Raw genomic sequence first — 20,767 nt, 5'->3', positions numbered from 1 at the left:
CAGTTTGACTAGAAACCCCTTTTTTGTTAAAGTCTGCAGATTATGTAGCTGATGATAGATTATGTGACAAATTCATAATTATGCGGAAAATACAGCAATGTCTAAATCACATAATATCAGTGGCCCTGCTTATAACCTCACCCTCGGAGTGCAAATTTGATTGCAAATGTCATAAATAATCTTACAGATAAGATTACATATCACACTACTCTAAACATTATGAAAGAGACTGCTTCATCCCCCCAGGCTTTCCCACCGTCGCCCTTACCTTCCCTTCTCTCCTTTTTTTCCTTCTCGGAGTACCCATGTGTCGGCTTAGGTATCTGACGTGCCAATGTTTTTCTCGTGTATTGTATGAGTCTTATATGTACTGTGTGTAGAGTTGATTGACAAGTGCAACACCATTGTCAAATTGACTTTCTTTGTATGTTGTTTGATAAAATGAAAAATAAAGTTTAAAAAAACATTATGAAAGAGACAACTCTGAAAGTAGTACTATTTACTGGTTCAAGTATGTCTTGTTATTTAATTAAATTGTTCTTCTTGGTGTTGTTAATTATTGGTATAAACACTGTCAGGTCAAAAGCACTGCATTAGGTGATTGTGTAATGGTTTGAATGGCTGTCATGTTCTGCTGAAGGCCCAATCGCTTGCATATGACCCATGGAAACGTGGGAAAAAGGATGCACTCAGAAGACAGACGTCTCTTTGCAGGATTGGGGTAAAGGGATTTTTTATTGCATTGAATGTAGGAATGTGGTGATAGAAATACTGATAGCCATGCATCTCAGGTAGAGTAGATGTGATGCTGTCAGATCTCTGTACCCTCAGTATAAGGACGTGTGCTGACTTCTGGACTCCCTGGAGTATGTAGCTGAGGTTAACTTCAGTTAAAAACCGTTCATGTAATGAAGGGCCCGATTCACAGAACTAACTTAAGACAAAATCCTAAACTTACTACCATTTTGGTATTCACAGAAGGCCCTTACTCATTTTGGTATTCACAGAAGGAAGGCACTTACTCATCAATGAGTAAGTGCCTTCTGTAAATACCAAAATGTGTAAGTTACTCAAAATGTGTAAGTTACTCATTTTGGTATTCACAGAAGGCACTAACTCATCAATGACTAAGTGCCTTCTGTGAATACCAAAATTAGTAAGTGCCTTCTGTGAATACCAAAATGAGTAAGTGTCTGCTGTGAATACCAACATGTTAGTAAGTTTAGGATTTTGTCTTAAGTTCGTTCTGTGAATCGGGCCCGAAGTCAGGATGAAATGAGAGCTTTGGTTGATGTCATCGTTTGGGGGGCATCAGACATGCAATAATGTTTCTGAGGCTGCAGAAAAGGCTAGGTGCCAAGGCATGCAACCGCCTAACATGATTTTCCGGCGTATAAGACGACTTTTTAACCCCTTAAAATGTTCTGGAAAGTAGGGGGTCGTCTTATACGCCGGATGCTAAATTTGAAGGAATGTTTTCATGCGTTTTTACAAAGCGCGGACTACACCCGAAGGTGTCAGACTGCTTCTGCATTATATAAAAATGGGCTGATGTGAGCAACAATAACAATGGACAAATTACAAAAGCAAACATTAAGTTACATGGATCAAAAGTGACAATAGCGAGCAACCAAAATACATGAGGTAGCAATCGGTACATTCCTGGAGAAAAAGTGATAAGTGTGCAGGTTACAAAAGCATACAAAGCATACAAAGCATACAAAGTACGAGCCAAAATAAAATAAAATACATTCTCAAAATGGCTATGCAGGACTGCGTTGGACTGCACTGGAAGCGGGGGAGTGGGGGTAGTCTTATACGGCGAGTATAGCACGAAACCTACATTTTATTAAGCAAAGTAGGGGGTCGTCTTATACGCCGGGTCGTCTTATACGCCGGAAAATACGGTAGGCCATAGTTATAGTTTATATCATTAAAATATACATTATTAATATAATACATCGTAGGTTCTATTATTCTAAATTAATTTTATTTTGAATAAAAATGTAACTGAATTCTTTGTGGCAAAATGTGTAAAACTACAGAACATGTAATCGTTTTCGAATACATTTTGGGACCCTCCACCCCGATCCCTCTCAGTCATTTCTGATTAATCTCGTCTCCTCACTCACCTGCTTCTAAAATCTCGCTTTACACTGGAGAAGCAGTTTTATGTATCAATTTTCGTGTTACATGATTACAACTCTGGAACGCGTGTGTTTTTTTAACCAGAATGTACCCAAGGAAAGTACGGAGAGGATTGTCTTCATAGCTGCACTTGCCTGAATGGGGGTCTCTGCGAGCGTCAGACTGGACAGTGCATCTGCCGAGCAGGGTGGACTGGTGACAAGTGTCAGACTGGTAAGCAAATGCAATTGTTTTTTTTATTTCTAAAAAACTGTGTATTTGTCCACAGTACAATGCCCTGTCAGTGTTAGCATTTTTTGGCCCTAAGATATCAGATTAGTTCCTTTTCTACACTTGGGAAAAACTCTTCCTCCAAAGAGTGCAGCAAAAATAAATGTCAACTACAAGGGCTCAAGCTATATGTTCTCATACTTGGCAGTATTGTTGTCTTACATCTTCCCAGGGCTTTTTCAGTGTCTTCTGGTGGAAGGATATTAAATGGCTGTGTTCACAAGAAAGCTAGCCTCTTCTTCCTTGGGGGCTGAATATAAGTTCTGGTAAGATACATAAATAAACATTTTACCATGGCATATAAGTACTGCAATAGCTTTTAGAAAGATTTAAATTTGTATCAAGTGTTGCTGTAGGTTACATGCTGTGCATGCTCAGCCATTTAGTGTTGGGTTCGGAATATTACACTTTGGGCCAGATGTACGACCTGCTAAATAGCGACTGGCAAATTGCGTCGCTTTTGCGACTCCCAATGGGGTTGCAAAAGAGGCTCATGAATATTAATGAGCCGCTCGCCTTTTACGACCCCATTTGGAATGGCTGACCCTCCCAGGGATGGTGGCCTGCTGGGCTCAGCAGACCACCATGTCTTGGACTGCTTTTAAATAAAGCAGTTTTGTTTTATTTATTTTTTAAATGCTGCCCGTTTTCCTTAAAGGAAAACGGGATGCATTTAAAAAAATTTAAATGAAACGTTTTTGTTTCATTTTTTAAGGGCAGGCAGTGGTCCCTGGGACCACTGCCTGCCCTGAAAATTTTTTTTTGCGTGCCTTTGCAAAGCATTACCACCTACTTGAAGTAGGTGGTCATTTGCGTGTGTTTTGCGACCGCAATTCAGGTCGCAGAACATTCGTACATGTCTATGGAGTCGCTATTTGGAAGGGAATGCCCCTTCAAAATACCGAGTCACAAAACAGTATTTTGCGAGTCGCAATTTATTTGCGAGTCGCAAAATACTGTTTGTACATGGGCCCATGGTTTTTAGCGTGCACAAATGGGTCTAAGACCCGTTTGCGCACGCTAAAAACCGTTGTACATCTGGCCCTTTGTTCCTCTTTTTTCTTCAAAGTCTTTGTTTTGTTTTTTGCATCAAATGATTTCTGTGCACCCCACCCCTCCCAAAATCCACAATGCACAAGGACACAGACTGCACCTTAGATTTATTTGTTCTGCTATGATTTTATTTTCATCCTGGCCCTCCCAACTTTCTACCCCTCCAGTACTTTTTGTGAACCCTGGATCTAAAAGTGTTCATTGTCTGAAAAGTAGTACCACATTTCAACCGTGTCGTAAATAATTCCTTCTGCTCTTGTTTTCTTCCAGAACAGCCTGTCCTCATATGACTTCTGGTTTAAACTATCCACATTTTGCTAGTTCTCCTGGCGCCTCCTTTATTCAGTCTTTATTTTCAGGAGATGTGCCTTTTGGAACTAGACACAACACTTCACCTAATGCCAAAGCTCAACTTTTCTAATCTCTTCTATAGAGGCTTGGACAAAAACACCTCCGTAAATTCAAGACACATTTATTTTTTTATTATTTTTCGATTTGTTAAGCGCGGTTGCTGCCCAGGGGCGTCCAAGCGCTAAGATTAGACAGAGCTGAGACGGAGCACAGGAGGAACTAAGAGGGCTTCCTAAATAGTATGGTCTTCAGTTTCCTGCGAAAAGGGAGTAGGTCGGGTGTGGATCGAAGATCAACGGGAAGTGAATTCCACAGCTTGGCGGCGTTCAGTGAGAACATCCTGCCCCCTGACCTAGCTCTCCTTACTCTGGGCACCACTGCCAGAAAAGTACCGGAAGACCGGAGGTTCCTGTTAGGGTGGTAAGGGATAACAAGGCTGGTGTTGATTGCTGATCCAGTCTTCCAAAAAGCTCGATGTGTGATACACAGAGCCTTAAAAGCCACTCTCTGTCTCACCGGTAACCAGTGTAGGCTTTTCAGTCCCTGTCTAACGGACTGAGACCGTGGGATTTGGAGTATGGTACGTGCTGCACAATTTTGTACCACCTGCAGCTTTCGAAGAGTCATCTCAGGCGCCCCCAGATAAAGGGCGTTGTTTGAGTCTAAACGGGACTGGATAAGGCCTTGTACTGCCACCTTCTTGGCATCCAGAGGTAAAAGTGAAAGGACCTTCCTCAGTGTTCTTAAAAGGCCAAAACAGGTGGCAGACAACTTAGTGGCCTGGGTGGAAAAGGAGAGTTTATGGTCTAACCAGACTCCCAAACTCTTGACACTGTCCTTAGGGGTGGGAGGTGCCCCTAGACCAGCAGGCCATAAGGAAGAGAAAGGTAGTGGTGAGGGTGGGCCTAAGAGCATGAGTTCAGTTTTCCCACCGTTCAGTTTGAGGGAGGAGTTAGTCATCCACTCCCTCACGCTCTCCAGGCATTTCAGCAGGCCGGCCGAGGCTTGTCCACCGTTCTCCTGGGCCAGTGAAACCACCAGCTGGGTATCGTCGGCGTACGACACGATTTTAATGCCGTACGGTTCTACTACCCCAGCTAGCGGTTTCATATAGACGTTGAACAGTACAGGGCTCAGCGATGAGCCCTGCGGCACTCCACAGCTGAGAGGCTTGATGGTAGATGTTGTGTTACCATCAAAGATCTGGAAGGATCTGTCGGCCAGAAAGGACCTAAACCACCTTAGTGCGTTTCCTGAAACTCCGATGTTCTGGAGACGGTTCAGCAGAGTGATATGGCTGACCGTGTCGAAGGCGGCACTCAGATCAAGGAGGATCACTGCCACTGATCCCCCCTGATCCAGTATCCTTCGAGACTCTTCAGTCACTGCTAGCAAGGCGGTTTCAGTCCCGTGGCCAGGTCTGAAGCCTGTCTGGGAGGCGTGCAGTAGGGAGTGATTCTCCAAAAACTGGACCAGAAAGGCGTTGATGTGTTTTTCCAGCACCTTACCAGTCCATGGAAGCAGTGAGATGGGGCGATAGTTGGAAGGGTCGTTAGGGTCCAAATTAGATTTTTTTAAGAGCGCCCGCACCGAGGCTTGCTTCCAGGCAGTGGGCACTGTACAAGTGGACAGAGATGAATTTAGCAGTTCCAGAACTACAGGGAGGATGACATCACCTGCCTGCATCAGGATACATATACACCCTGTCCTGAGTCGCGTGCCTGGCAGCAAGTAAACAATCACATTCGTTTTCTGAACTTATCATAGGGTACGGCTGGGCCTCAGTTTACCTCACACATCTCAAAATCATGTTTCTGTATTTCGGATGGCTCCTTCAGGTCTGCCTCTAGAGTCCTGCTTACCATCTGTTTACACATGTGTTATTGATGGCCATCCTTTTACCTTTTTGACACATATTTTAGGGAATATGTTAGCAGATCACAAATCTACTGTATAACATCTGTGAAGAATTAGAAAAATACTTACATTTTTTTTCCTATGAATAATGCCAGTACCAGGGCTCATTGAGTTAAATGTTTGATACTGAGCTCTCTGGCGATCTGCAGATGACAAATTAAATCCGGGAAAGACAGACTCAACCATGCTATACTTTTAATATTCTTGATCGGTGGTATTGCTTTAATCAATGTCTGGGATTGGAAAAGCCAGTAGTGGATATCAAGTGCAAGAGAAAAGGGAGAGGGAGAAGGAGGGAAAGAGAGAGACAGAGAGAAAATAATAAGAATATCAAGGGGGCACATAGAGGCTCAGGCAAGTGCATAGGAAGAGCATCCAAGAAATCACCAAGACCCCTATCCAGTGCTCTCGAGGGAGGTTGGAAAGGTGCAAGATGTGATAAGTGAGGGGGGAGCAATGGAAAAAGTGCAAAGAAAATGATCGAGAAATACACTCCTATGGAGTTTTAAACAACAAAGGAAGTTTAAACAAAAGTTAGTTCAATTACATCGGCAGTGGCAAGTTACACCTTATCCAATCAGAAGCAAAGGTAAGCAAGCTATCCTTCAGGAGTGGGACAAGCACAGGATAGAGAGGAAAGCCATCTTGTAAAGAGCATGTGAGATAGGCAAGAAAGCTGTCTAATTAAGAGGCTGGGCTCACACAAAGCCATTTCTGTGCAGAATTGTATACAGTGCTATATATGACAGACACTTGAAGATGTCTCTTGAGAGAATGCAAAAACAAGTAAATATTGTTTAGGCTCAACCAGAACTGCAGACCGCGGAGAATCTCTCACCCACCTTTTACCCTATATACATGTTAAAATCAAAAGGAAACTCTGAAACTATAGTTATGTTAAAATCTTAAGGGCCCACATTTTAGGTGGCGCAGTTATAGTACTTATGAGGCAACAAGTGAGAGGTTATTTTATGACCAAAGCAAGGATAAACGGCCAGAAGAATTGAAAAAAAAACATTAAGGGCCCTATCCACAAATTGCATGTGGTACTATGTTTAGTAGTACTATAAAAGTATTACTCACATACTAAAATTGCTATCCACAAACCTACTTATGGAGGTCTCCACCTCTGCCTATCCTGTCTTTTCTGTGTGGGGATATCTAGCCCGTTTGTAGTACATGTTGTGAGGAACTTAATATGGTGAATACTTACAGCAACATTTGAGGGATTAGGGGAGTACTGAGGGGGTAATGGGAGTAAAGGAGGGTGGAAAAACACTCACAACAAAAGGTAAGCCCTTTGCTGTTCACAAACAGCACTTCTATAGTTACTACAGCCAATAAGAACCCAAAGATGTTGCAGATATTCTCCAGCACAGACCTTGGGTAAATCCAGCACCACACTGTGCCAACCACTGGTAGTGGAACACACTAGGATAGAAAATAATACAGGCAGGGACTTAAAATATAACCCTAGAGGAAATACTGTTAAAATAAATAAATTAATTTAGACTTTCAAAAACTATATTCATTTAATTTAATTAAAAAAAAAACTATAAATAAATAAATAGTAACAATTATGTTATTAAATATATATATTTTTTAAATGTATTTGAAAATAAATGCAACTTTATTACCCGAACAACATTTTTACATTAATTAAAATTAATTCTAAGCATAACTTTTAGTAATTTTTGACATATAATAAATTAAATTAATATAAATAATTTACTTTCATGAGGAATTTTTAAAAATAAATCTTTAAATAATAATTTGAATTGACATTAATATCTTTATTTAATTACATGTTTAGTTCAAAATTAAGTTAATAGTACTGTATTAATTTTTATTTTGTTCTACATTTAAAATTAATGTATACATTAATTTACATAAATATTTATCATAACAATATTTATACTATTTGTTTTTAAAGTTTAATAAACTTTTTAAATTTCTCTATACTTTATTATAGTGAGATCTCCAACTTTATGTAACAATTACTAGTAGTAAGTTGACCCTTTTCTGGGGTTGGAGCCATCAGTATACACTCTGTATTAAAAATATACGTGAAAATGGTGAATAGCTGAAAATATTACATTTATTACAAAGTGTAAGAGTACATTTACTAAAGTGTGTAGGGACATTACATTGTTACTGGATGCCTTAAACATTATCAATCCATTGTCCGATCATTTTCCATCTGGAAAATTATTCTGATTTTATTCTCTTATACATAATCAGCATTCTAGAATTGATAATTATTTTAGCAAGTTGAGTTCTTTTTAATAACTTAGATCTCAAATACCATTCTAGTTGGACATCTGACCATTCTCCAGTTACATTACAAATCCATCTGAATGTCTGGAATAAGAATAAATCCCAACGGATATTAAACCGTTCTCTACTTCAAGATGCAACATTCAATTAACAACTTAAACACACATACATTCTTCCTTGATAGAAAATAATAAAACAGCCCCATAACATATAATATGGGATATGCCTAAAGCGAATGTATGATGTTACTTAGCATGCCATTACTTAGCATGCTTTTTTAACGAATTTTTTTCTTCGCAAATGCCTTTAATTAGCATTATTTTGTAACGCATGCCATTACTTCGCAAATTTATTTAAAACCATTAAAGTGGCATTACTTAGCAGTACATTCCTTCGCAGGTTATTACTACGCATACATATTCTTTTTAACATTTTTTTACTACACACCAACACTACCCTCCACACCCCCTACACTTCCCTAAACCCTAAAACACTACCCTACACTACACATACACTACAACACTACCCTAAAACACTACCCTACACTACACATACACTACAACACTACCCTAAACCCTAAAACACTACCCCCTACACTACACATACACTACACCACTACCCTATAACCTAAAACACTACCCCTGCACTACACATACACTACAACACTACCCTAAACCCTAAAACACAACCCCTACACTACACATACACTACAACATTACCCTATAACCTACAACACTTCCCCCTACACTACACATACACTACAACACTACCCTAAACCCTAAAACACTACCCTACACTTCACATACAACACTACCCTAAACCCTAAAAACACTGGGTTCAGAAAAGGCCTTCAACGGCTTCGAGTGACCTTTGCTATGGCAGCACTATTATATCTAAAAAATGGGAACTTCAGCTGTTTGTCACAGATGCCACCTATTGTCTGTCTGGAGTGCCTGACAGTCATATTCAATGTTTGATGGTTGTCCCAGAGTCAAAACTATGTTTGTTCTGAATTCATAGTTCTAGAAATCCTAGTAGCAAAACTAGAAATAGCACAGCATTTGAAAGAGCAGGCAATTCCATCAGTGCAGAGTTGGGTGGGGGAGATTATATTTATATATCTATATATATATATATATATATATACACATAACAGTATCACAGTGCACAAAGAACTGAGTGAAGGATCTTTCTCTATCTGTGGGATTAAGACGCTACTTTACAGTTTAGAAACACCGCAGTGTGAAGTAACGATCAAAGTGCACTATGGGACTGGTAGTATTGTTACCTGGTCACGTGATGAGGATGTTCAAAAATATGTGAGCTAATCGAGTGTGATGCACCTCACCTGTGAGCAAGGCCATAAATAACGGCTGAAACGCGTAAGGTTTTGATGTCCTGCCACTTCTGAGAAGCAAATAAAGCCAGGGAGACACGCAGTTGGGCTTCGCAGTTCTTTTGTTTGTGCTTTCGGGTTGCTCCATGCCCGCTTTGCGAAGCCACCCTGTAGAGATGGTGGCTCCCGTCAGTTGGAGGAATGCTTTTTGTATATATATATATATATATATATATATATATATATATATATGATAAGTTTGATCCCTTAATGTTTGGTAGAGAGTCGAACATGGTGTATTAATTAGTTATGTATACTCCTATTGACCAGAGCAATACGATACTCTATAATTAATTATATATGATGAAATTGGAACTAACATTGCTATGAAAAGTGCTTTGCATAAAAAATTATTTTGAAAAGTGTCAGAGTAAATTTTCAAATCTAGATATACTCATGTGTAAATTTACATTAATGAATAGGCTCTTAAGTGGGTTCAAGAGAAAAAAATGTTTTAGAAACAGACATTCGGTCATTCTAGTAGCAACTGGACACACTCTGTATGTCAGTTCGGCAATTGCTAGATAGCAGAATCAGTATTCAACACAAGGTGACAGTCATCATGATGTGAGAGCTGGCCATAGCCACATGCGAACCAAGTAATAAAATCAAAAGCTCATCAACTGCGTCCGATCTGCTATCAGTGAGTGCTTCCATCCCAGAAATGCCTTCCGCCAAACAAGAGTCTTTTACCTTCAATTCCTAAGCTGCTGCCTTTGCTTCAAGCACAACAAAGGATACCTGGGTGGGCGACGTTGTGAGTGTGAAAGATTGTACATTTCATTTCAATGTTAGATAGAAACCCATGGTTTTATTTTTTATTTATTTAAGGTTCCCCCGTCGTCGTATTTAGACTTACTCCCACTCCTCCACCCCTACCTCATTGCCCTTACCTGCACGGGCCACACCTGAAAAGATATCTGTGTTGAAAGCAATAACTCACTTACGTATCAATATAAAGGCTGTATGCTACCTTAACAGTCAAAAATGTGATTCGACAAACCACAAATCGGTCCTGAAAGTGCAATAATCACCAGAGTTATCTTACCTTTATTAATATTCCCTGAGTTTTACCAGGCACACGAAGCTGTCTGCAGCTGGTGCCTTAACTCCATAATGCATACTTTACAACCAATAAAGTCTGAACGGATTTCCTATCATGTTTCTCCATCTTGCCAACTTCTTTGTAGTAGAGTCTTGAAATATATATTATATATATATATATATATATTACCTACTGGCGGTCGCCAGTAGGTAGTTATAGTTAGGATTTTTTTCAATGCAAAATCTCAAAATTCTATTGTGAATAACTTTGGCGCCGGTTGACGAATCTGCCTGAAAATGTCCTCAAATTTGCCTCGTGAAGCTCCGGTCCTTCCTTGAAAGTTTGGGGGAGATTTGTGAAGCGGGGGCCGAGATAAAAGGGGGGTCCCAAAACGTGTGTTTTCCCCATGTTAATTTCCATAGGGCGGTCAAACTCACTTTTAGCCCGAACGGCTGAATGGATTTCCACGAAACTTGGCAAAATTGTAGGGACTGGTAGCCCGATGTGCCTTTGCTATGTCTCAAGATATGTGCTCCAGTGGATTTTGAGTAATTTAGGTTAAAAAATATATATATATATATCTATGGCCGCGCCCCGGTACGCGCACCGGGGAGCGCAGCCGGCGCGACACGCGAGGTGCGCACGGAAAGCTGATTGGCTCTCGGGTGTCTGTAAACATTCGAAACAGTCCGGACCGGCCGCCATCTTGTGTCTCGGTAGGATAGAGACACAAGAGGTGGGAAAAAAAGGGGGAAATGACCATAAGGGGGCAGGGTAGACCCTCCCTGACCCCCTAGGTTTGATGTGGGGGCTATAAAAGGGCCCCGCGGTGCAAAATAATAATAATTTTTTTTTTGATTTGTGCGGGGGAGCGCCCGGTACGCGCACCGGGGAGCGGACCGGGGAGCGGCCCATGGGGAAAGAAGAATGACATAGTTTTTAAAAAATTTACCCTTTTTTTATAAATTGGAGGTAGTTCTAAAAAGAACTGTTTTTTTTCTTCTTTTCTTTGTTTTATATTTTTTTTGTGTTTTTGGAACATTTGGTACTTTTTTGGCTTTTATGAACTATTTTATATTTTTTTTGTTATTTTTATGGGGAGAAACGAAAAAACAGGGAATTGAAAATGGCTCAACTGGAGCAAAAAAAAGAATAAGAAAAAATTAGGGTTTTTTGGGGTATTTGTGGTTGTCCCCAGCAAGGACGATGAGCTTTATGCTCAGTTCACCATAGGAGATGGTCTTACCACAATGAATACATGTTATACGGAAACCCCCAAACCGTGGCTGAATGCAAGGGATTGTCTCCCTTGCCTCTGGTCCCGATGGAGAGGGTTGCTATCTTTTGGAGGTGGTGCTTGAAGATTGGGGAGGGTTATTGGTTAGTTCCCTCATCTCTGCAGCAGAATAGTTCATCGGATGCCTGCGCTGCATGTGGCGAATCATGGTGTTGTTTCCAAAAGAGTATTTTTTATTAGGGTTCCCCCTTGAAAGTTCCATGCCACAGATTAGTCAAGTCACCTTGGCCGCATTGACTTTTTTCTTGCCCTCTGGGATCGAAAAAAACTCCCATACAATGTGTGGTTTTGGCTGGTATGGGGTATTGTGTTCTTGCAGCCACCTTCTCCTCCCCTCCTCCTCCTCCTCTTCCTCCTCCTCCTCTTGTTGACCACCAATGTAATCTTGTGGTGGTCCTCTTGGTGGTTGTGGTGGTGGTGGTGGTGCAGATGCTCCAGCTGCTGCTGCTACTGAAGCCATTTCAAAGTACAAAATATACCTCAAAGATTGCAAAACAGGTCTTCTTCAGTCAAAGGACAAAGTCAGAATAAGGAAAAAAGGTGGGGTCTTTCATCATTTGGAAAAAAAAAGGCCTGAACCAATGAGAAGTGTTATTTTCAGGTCACAAGACCAGGGATTTCATCATTATTAAACCAAAACTGTTCTGCACCAATTAAAAGTGTTATTTTCAGGTCACATGACCGACGCGCTTACGCGGCGCACCCCGGGTCGCGTCGCGTAAGCGCGTCGGATGTTTACGTTGCGCGATCGTATTCGCACGAGGGCTTCCGGGTGCGCTTACGCCGTGCGTATCACGTGGATGCGGCTATGCGATACATCACGATGATGTTTTCGTTCGCGGCAATATCACTAACGGGACGCTCTCCGGAGCGCTCCCTGGGGCGCTTCAAAAGACTACGCTTTCCGGGGAGCTCACCGGGGCGCGCCCCGGGAGCGCTCCAGGGTAAAAAATATATATATATATATATATATACATTTAAAAAATTGTTTTAAATACAAATTATATTTAGGATTCATTCTTTTTCAAAAATATTACATTTCATAACTATAGACATTTGCTATTAACAAAATTTTGAAATTAAAAAAACAAAAACATAGGTTTGGGGCCTTATATATAATTAGGAATTAGCATTTAAAAAACCTATGAAATTCACTGAAAAAACCATAGGTTTCACACCAGTTATAGTTAGGAATTAGCATTTAAAAAACCTATTAAATTCACTGAAAAAAACATAGGTTTCACACCAGTTATAGTTAGCTGGAAATTTTACTGACATAAAACCATTGAAATTCCCACGTTATAGTTAGTTGGACTCACTATAACTTACGCGCCTGCAATGCACTGCTGATGACGTCACATATTACATCACTCATGACATGGTCAGTGACATCACTCATGACATCACTGATGACATCTCATAAAAGTATATATATATATATATATATATATATATATATATATATATATATATATATATATATATATATTGACGTTTAGACTGCTTTTCGTGACGTTTCCCTTTGTTACTGAACCCCCTTTTTGTTGCCACATACTGATCCCCAATTCATGGGTTTGTGAAGGAGAGGTTTCCAATTCCAGCAATGGGTGGAGTTTGTTGGTCTCCAGACCTGCAAACATGAGCCCTACAGGCATTTCTTCGGTGTTTCGTTTATTTGTGTCCTTTTTCATGTCTGCCTGCTTCCTTCTCACACAGTCCACACCTCACTGCATTGCGATGACTATTAAAGAACTCACATCCTCTTCAGCATGTGCTGTTGCAAACACCCTACACTCATTCTTTATCACATTGGCAAGGGTTAGCCAGCCAATTCCTCCTAAGTGACACAGACTCATCTGATATTTGGTTGCATCGGTCCCTGTACACTGGTATGGTGACAAGCAGCCATCAGCCATCTTCGAATGCCTTTTCTGGCACACTTGGGTCTCTTTTGGTTCCAAATCTGGCCCGGGAGCGTGAGCTACACGGAAAAGAGGAGTACAAAAATGAAGTTTCAAAAGTCCCCTTACAAATGGATCACATACTCCACTGTTCTGATGACAACCTAGCAACTGGCTGTCAGCCAGGCAGTGATCTTTCCAGCTTTGTTGGAAGTTCTCCAAAAGTCAGATTTCATTCTCTACTTGCTAGAGTTTGAACTCAACGTGTAGCGACTCAAATATGGATCAGGCATCTGGAAATTAGTCAAGATGCCAGATCTTCATCTATTTCCCCTCTTACGTTTTCTGGCTGTAGCCCAGTTCCAAGTCATACTTTAACAGCTTTATTACCTTTGGCTGCTGAGCCAGGTGTTCTCATGGGAGCAGAAGTAAGAGCAGCCAAAATCATCACAGAAGTACACCAGAATGGGAACATGTGAATGTTTAAGGGGCTGATATATATTTTAGAGTGTTTTAGTTGTTTAATTCAATATTTTAGTCTGTTGTTATAGTTGCTTTTGATACAGAGTGGTGCACCATAAAAGATATTATAGTTGCTGTCCTCTTGATTAAAAGGTTACATTTTTCTGTTTAAGATTTCCCATTGCCTGGATTTGCTGTTTTTTTTAACTGGCTTTCATTGTTGTTGGTATGATAGGTTGATGTCAGCTATGGGCAGTAATGCTACAGGTATTGCTTTCCTGATGTCAGTAACTCACTGACGTCACGGCATATCGTTCACCCCCAATCCCACGAAAAAAACACTTCTCCCTTTGTAGGAACCTGTGTCGGCTAGGTGTTTTAATATTAAAAACAATATCAACTTTTGACAGTGTTTCATAAAATAGCATAACGCAAGCAATGCCAAAAAAATCTATGTCTGTCATTAGTTGGATATTCAGTATTAACTAATACAGAGCTTATAATTTTAGAAGTGCTACAAAAATGCTAACAGTTAATTGGTATTCATTCGACTAAACTCTGCAATTGGATTCCAAACTATTTTACACACAAATGAGACCTTTGTCGCCGGTCCTGTTGTGGCTCACCTTCTTTTGTTGTCGGCTTTGCCGGATGAGTACTTACCTAGGAGACTCTTGAGTCAATGAAGTCAAAGAAGGGGGCACGCACTTCTCTGGTTGCCTAGCGGATAAGAGTTGCTAGACAGGAAGGAGATAGGGCAATGCAGAAATGTTGATAAATCTGTTACCAATAAGTACCAGTGAGAGGGAAGGGATCGATAGAGGAGGGATTTTAGTAATGGCAGTAGGTCCATATCTACCGACAAGTCTCTGTATCAGATGTAGACTTCCAGCTGTAGATTCCTTACTTAAGGATAATCTCCAGCCATCAGACTGGATCTGGACATTTTTTAGCAGTACCCCTGTGCACAGATAGGGGTGTCATTTGGCCCTGCGTTTTCCTCGCCGAAGTGACATGTGCAGCACCTAGATAGGAGTCACCCAGGTGGGTTGATGCCAGTTCTTTGCTTTCCGTGCCAGATAGCACTGGTCCGGTCAGAGCTACCCTTAATCATTTTTTGACTAACTTCTTCCACTTTTTTTCAACTCTTCTTGAGAGATGTTTTTTCTCCTGGGGTGAGGATGTCACCTAAGAAACTGCTGCTTTCAAACCATGTGGTGCCTGTCGCATATGGTGCTGTAATCCAAGACTTGTGAGAACTGCCGTGTCATGCACTTCAAGGCACTGAGGGAGTGATCCCTCAAGCTCCTCGTTGTCAGATGGCCCCGCAATGCTTAAGATCCCTGTCGCATGGATGTTTCCCGGTTTCAATTATAGAGCCTCATCCTGCGATCGTTGACATATTTGAAGTCATCGGGTAGTCCCACAAGCATAAGAAATCAAAGAAGTTGAAGAGGTCTTCAACTTCACCATGCCCGTCGAAGTCTTCCGGAGAGGTGCAGGAGTGTGGACGCTCTAAGTCTCGCGCTTCGGCAGGGCCTGAGTCAGAAGCCGCTTTGCGCTTACATGTCTTTCCAGGAGCCAAAGCATCCCCCATCCAGGTTAAATAATTTTATGGGGCCATGCGCCTCATATTTTAGAGACCCAGCACCACTGGATATCTCTGGCAGGTTTGCCCTCAGTGCCAGTCGAACCCGTGGATGCCTTGTTGGATCCATAGCAGAGCTGCCACCGGGACAAAAACCTTATTCAGTGCCCGCTCCAGTGCTGACGCAAAATGGCTGCACCATCCCCATCATCATTCCCAACTCTGATGCGGAGCCGGATGGGCATAACTCCCCACCCCCACTGTTTCCGACACCGACGGGGACCTTGCTCTCGGGATCTGAGCCAGACCATTTTTCTTTCGACAGGCCTGGAAAGGTAGATGAATGGGAGGGGTATGAGGACTCTTATGGATGCCACCATTCCTTAGATGAGAATAAGGACAAATGGTATGAGTAACTGATGAAGGCCAGTGAGTTAGACACCTCGCCTGACACGGTCTTGGTCTCTCCTCCTACCTTGGCTACGGAGTAGGGAGCCTCTTTTGCTAAGGTGGTGCATAGTGCGGCTGAGGTCTCGGATCTTCAGCTACTCTCAGTGGCAGTCAAGACGAACGTCTTGACAGAGCTGCTTCAGCCGGGAATCGCACCCGCCAAACCTTTACTTCACTTTAATGAAGCCCTTACCGATGTCCTACTCGAGGCCTGGTCAAGTCGTGCACAAGGCTCAATCAGATGAGCAATTTACTTACCTTTGGGGCAACGCCCTATCTCGTGGAGAGACTATCTAGCCACAGATTCCTTACCAACCCATCCATCCTCCCTGCTTTGCAGGCTTATTGCAGTTTAAGGGACACCCTTCTCAGGGCCTTAGTTTTTCACACCAGTGTTCAGTTCTCATTCTTGTGTAGAAAGTCGAAAAAGTAACTGACATCAGTGAGCCAGTGTGTTGCCTATATAGGTACCATGCACATCATATCCGGCGTGCATGATGCCGAGACAGGGGGTTGATTCAGCAATGTGTCCACGCTGTGGTATAGTGGGGGCGGACTTCTCCCACATGATGTGGAGGTGTCCCCAATTGGGGACATATTGGGAGAAGGTGATAACGCTCCTGCAGGATGTTACAGATAGAGACATAGAACCCACCATAAGCCTCTGTTTGTTACACTGGCTCCCGCGTACTGCTAGGAACAAGGTGGCGAGCAAATTCATAGACCTGGGACTACTACTAGCGAAATCACAGTACAATGGAAGGCCAAGAAGGGTCCTAGCTACCGGAGATGGCATACAGAATTTCTTAAGTGGGCAGAATATGAAGGGTCTACAAGATTGCAACTGGCGATCCGCGCCAACAGTGAAAAAGCACGGGAGGTGGCGACTGGCGAGAGCGTGGGAGGCACTGCTGGCATTATTGAAAATTCCAGATTCTCTGACTCTAGCTTGGAATCAGATGAGTCGGCTTTAGAAGTGTCACCTTGAGGACTTGTCCCATCCGGGGGAGATGGGCGCACTGTTATATAACTTGGGTATTGCTTCTGACAGCCATAAGTGGAGTCAATGCTTGATGTTGTGCTGCTTCTTAATGTTAATCTGCCTAGCTCAGGTCACTACAAATTAATGTATATAATTGTTCCGCCACTAGGGAGGAGGGAGGGATAGCAGAGGGGGGTGGGCGGTATTTTCTTATATATTGTTGGTAAAGCTAGGGTAGGGATATCCATTTAATACTAGGTTGACTGATGGAGTTAGGTGCATAGGAGTTTCGTACAACTGTAAATATAGTGATATGAGTCTTTGACTGATGTTTATGATTATCCTTGACTATGCCTTGCCTCATCATATTCTACTCTGGTTGCCTGTAAATCTGAGAAAATTGTGGATCGTATCTGTATGTTTGTTTGTAATAAAACAATAAAAAAATATAAAAAATGAATTTTAAAAAACGACGCCTACACAGAGCCGATCGACACCACCTACCGGTGTGCAGGGGTACTGCTCAAAAAACATCCAGATACAGCCTGACAACTGGTGATTATTCTAAGCTAAGGAATCTGAGGCTATTTAGATCGTATACCAGATAAGGTGTTACCAAAGGTAAGTAACTTGTTCTTTAGGTTTCATCCAGATAGAAAAACACAAAGGAAAGCAACTAAAGGCGCTTCAAACATTCAGAAGATTCTGATGTTAGTTGGTATGGGTACTTTGGTAATAAGGAGACATCATCAGACAATGAGGAGTAAAAAGGACTGGTTGTTGTTGGGATAGTTAAGGAAGGCTGTTCGGGAAGGGAGCAACTTGATCCAGGCTCCGTTGATCTGTGCAGTGGGAATAGATCCTGTTTGTTTGTGGGGAGCAAATAGATTGCTTGTGAAGTATTTAAGGTGATACAGGGGCATCGTGGGTCAATTTTGACAACTCTTACGAAACTCAAAATGAACAAGCATTTGCAATGCAATAGGTCTTGCATTAGGAAAGTTTGAGCTATTGGTATTGTAAATGACACATTTTTTATTTATGTGTTGGTTTTGAAAATAGAGAAATGAATAGCTTTGTCATTTACAATGCCAATAGTTATAACTTTCGCAAATGTGACACCTATAGCATTTGTAATGCAATATGTGTTGTATTTACGTGACTTAGATGTATTGATATTACAAATAAAAATGGCTTTTAATTTGTTTAGATAATTAATACTTAAATAAAAGTTATTGAAATTTATAATAGCAATAGCTTAAACTTTTGTAAATAACTTTTGTGAAGATTATGTTCAGTGTATTTTATTGTGACGAAAATCCAAGAACAGAAGTGAAATATTAACATCTTTTTGTGACATTTGTAATAAAGCTTGAAACATTGAGAGAACATATTTGAACCAGTTGTTGTTGAATGGTTGCACAGATTAATGCTGTGGTGGTGCTGAGTGATGTTGTGGTGCTCCTGAGTGATGTGGTGGTGCTGAGTGATGCTGTGGTGATGTGATAGCTAGAGTGAGGGCGATAGATAGCTAGAGGGAGGGCGATAGATCGAGTGAGGGCGATAGGCAGATAGAGTGAGGGCGATAGGTAGAGTGAGGGTGATAGATAGATAGATAGATAGAGTGAGGGCGATAGATAGATAGAGTGAGGGCGATAGATAGATAGAGTGAGGGCGATAGATAGAGAGAGGGCGATAGATAGATAGAGTGAGGGCGATAGTTAGAGTGAGGGCGATAGAGTGAGGGCGATAGATAGAGTGAGGGCGATAGAGGGCGATAGATAGAGTGAGGGCGATAGATAGAGTGAGGGCGGTAGATAGAGAGAGGGCGATAGATAGATAGAGTGAGGGCGATAGTTAGAGTGAGGGCGATAGAGTGAGGGCGATAGATAGAGTGAGGGCGATAGAGGGCGATAGATAGAGTGAGGGCGATAGATAGAGTGAGGGCGGTAGATAGAGTGAGGGCGATAGATAGATAGAGTGAGGGGCGATAGATAAAGTGAGGGGCGATAGATAGAGTGAGGGGCGATAGATAGAGTGAGGGGCAATAGATAGAGTGAGGGCAATAGATTTATTTATAAAGTTTTATAAGATAGAGTGAGGGTGATAGATAGAGTGGGCGATAGATAGAGTGAGGGTGATAGATAGATAGATAGATAGATAGATAGATAGATAGATAGATAGATAGATAGATAGATAGATAGATAGATAGATAGATAGATAGATAGATAGTATAATTATGTGGCGTGTAATTATGTGGCACTGAGTGGGATTTGGAGTGTATGTTGCATTGAGCTCAGTGTAAATATGTAACATATAATTATGTGGCACTGAGTGGTATTTGGAGTGTATGTTGCGTTGAGGGCAGTGTAATTATGTGGCGTGTAAATATGTGGCACTGAGTGGTATTTGGAGTGTATGTTGCATTGAGTGCAGTGTAATTATGTGGGGTGTAATTATGTGGCATTGAGTGGTATTGTTTGGAGTGTATGTTGTATTGAGTGCAGTGTAATTATGTAACATATAATTATGTGGCACTGAGTGGTATTGTGTGGAGTGTGTGTTGCATTCAGTAAAGTGTAATTATGTGGCGTGTAATTATGTGGCATTGAGTGGTATTTGGAGTGTATGTTGCATTGAGTGCAGTGTAATTATGTGGCGTGTAACTATGTGGCACTGAGTGGTATTGTTTGGAGTGTATGTTGCATTGTAATTGTGTGGCGTGTAATTATGTGGCACAGAGTGGTATTGTTTGGAGTGTATGTTGCATTGAGTGAAGTGTAATTATGTAACATATAATTATATGGCACTGAGTGGTATTTGGAGTGTATGTTGCGTTGAGCGCAGTGTAGTAATGTAGCATATAATTATGTGGCACTGAGTGGTATTGTGTGAAGTGTATGTTGTATTTAGTAGAGTGTAATTGTGTGGCGTGTAATTATGTGGCACAGAGTGGTATTGTTTGGAGTGTATGTTGCATTGAGTGAAGTGTAATTATGTAACATATAATTATATGGCACTGAGTGGTATTTGGAGTGTATGTTGCATTTAGTGCAGTGTAATTATGTGGCGTGTAACTATGTGGCACTGAGTGGTATTTGGAGTGTATGTTGCATTGGATGCAGTGTAATTATGTGGCGTGTAACTATGTGGCACTGAGTGGTATTTAGAGTGTATGTTGCATTGAGTGCAGTGTAATTATGTGGCGTGTAACTATGTGGCACTGAGTGGTATTTGTAGTGTGTGTTGCATTGAGTGCAGTGTAATTATGTGGCGTGTAATTTTGTGGCAATGAGTGGTATTTGGAGTGTATGTTGTATTGAGTGCAGTGTAATTATGTGGCGTGTAGTTATGTGGCATTGAGTGGTATTGTTTGGAGTGTTTGTTGCATTGAGTGCAGTGTAATTATGTAACATATAATTATGTGGCACTGAGTGGTATTGTGGGGAGTGTGTGTTGCATTCAGTAGAGTGTAATTATGTGGCATTGAGATGTATTTGGAGTGTATGTTGCATTGAGTGCAGTGTAATTATGTGGCACTGAGTGGTATTTGGAGTGTATGTTGCATTGAGTGCACTGTAATTTTGTGGCGTGTAATTATGTGGCACTGAGTGGTATTTGAAGTGTATG

At 41.4% G+C, this 20,767-nt stretch overlaps 1 protein-coding gene across 2 annotated transcripts in view; it reads left to right on the top strand.

The window, feature by feature from the left end:
• MEGF6 (multiple EGF like domains 6) overlaps positions 1-20,767 on the top strand; it is a 1,305,820-nt gene that overhangs the window by 1,215,475 nt on the left and 69,578 nt on the right. For both annotated transcript variants that reach the window (XM_086921560.1, XM_086921561.1), the window contains one exon: positions 2,233-2,361. In XM_086921560.1, coding sequence (XP_086777686.1) covers positions 2,233-2,361 — 129 coding nt within the window. The remainder of the gene's footprint in view (positions 1-2,232; positions 2,362-20,767) is intronic.

The sequence above is a fragment of the Lissotriton vulgaris genome, chromosome 5 (genome assembly GCF_964263255.1).
Source record: "Lissotriton vulgaris chromosome 5, aLisVul1.2, whole genome shotgun sequence".
Lineage (NCBI taxonomy): Eukaryota > Metazoa > Chordata > Amphibia > Caudata > Salamandridae > Lissotriton > Lissotriton vulgaris.
The sequence above is the reverse complement of the archived record's forward strand: the minus strand, read 5'-3'. Positions and strand labels throughout refer to the sequence as shown.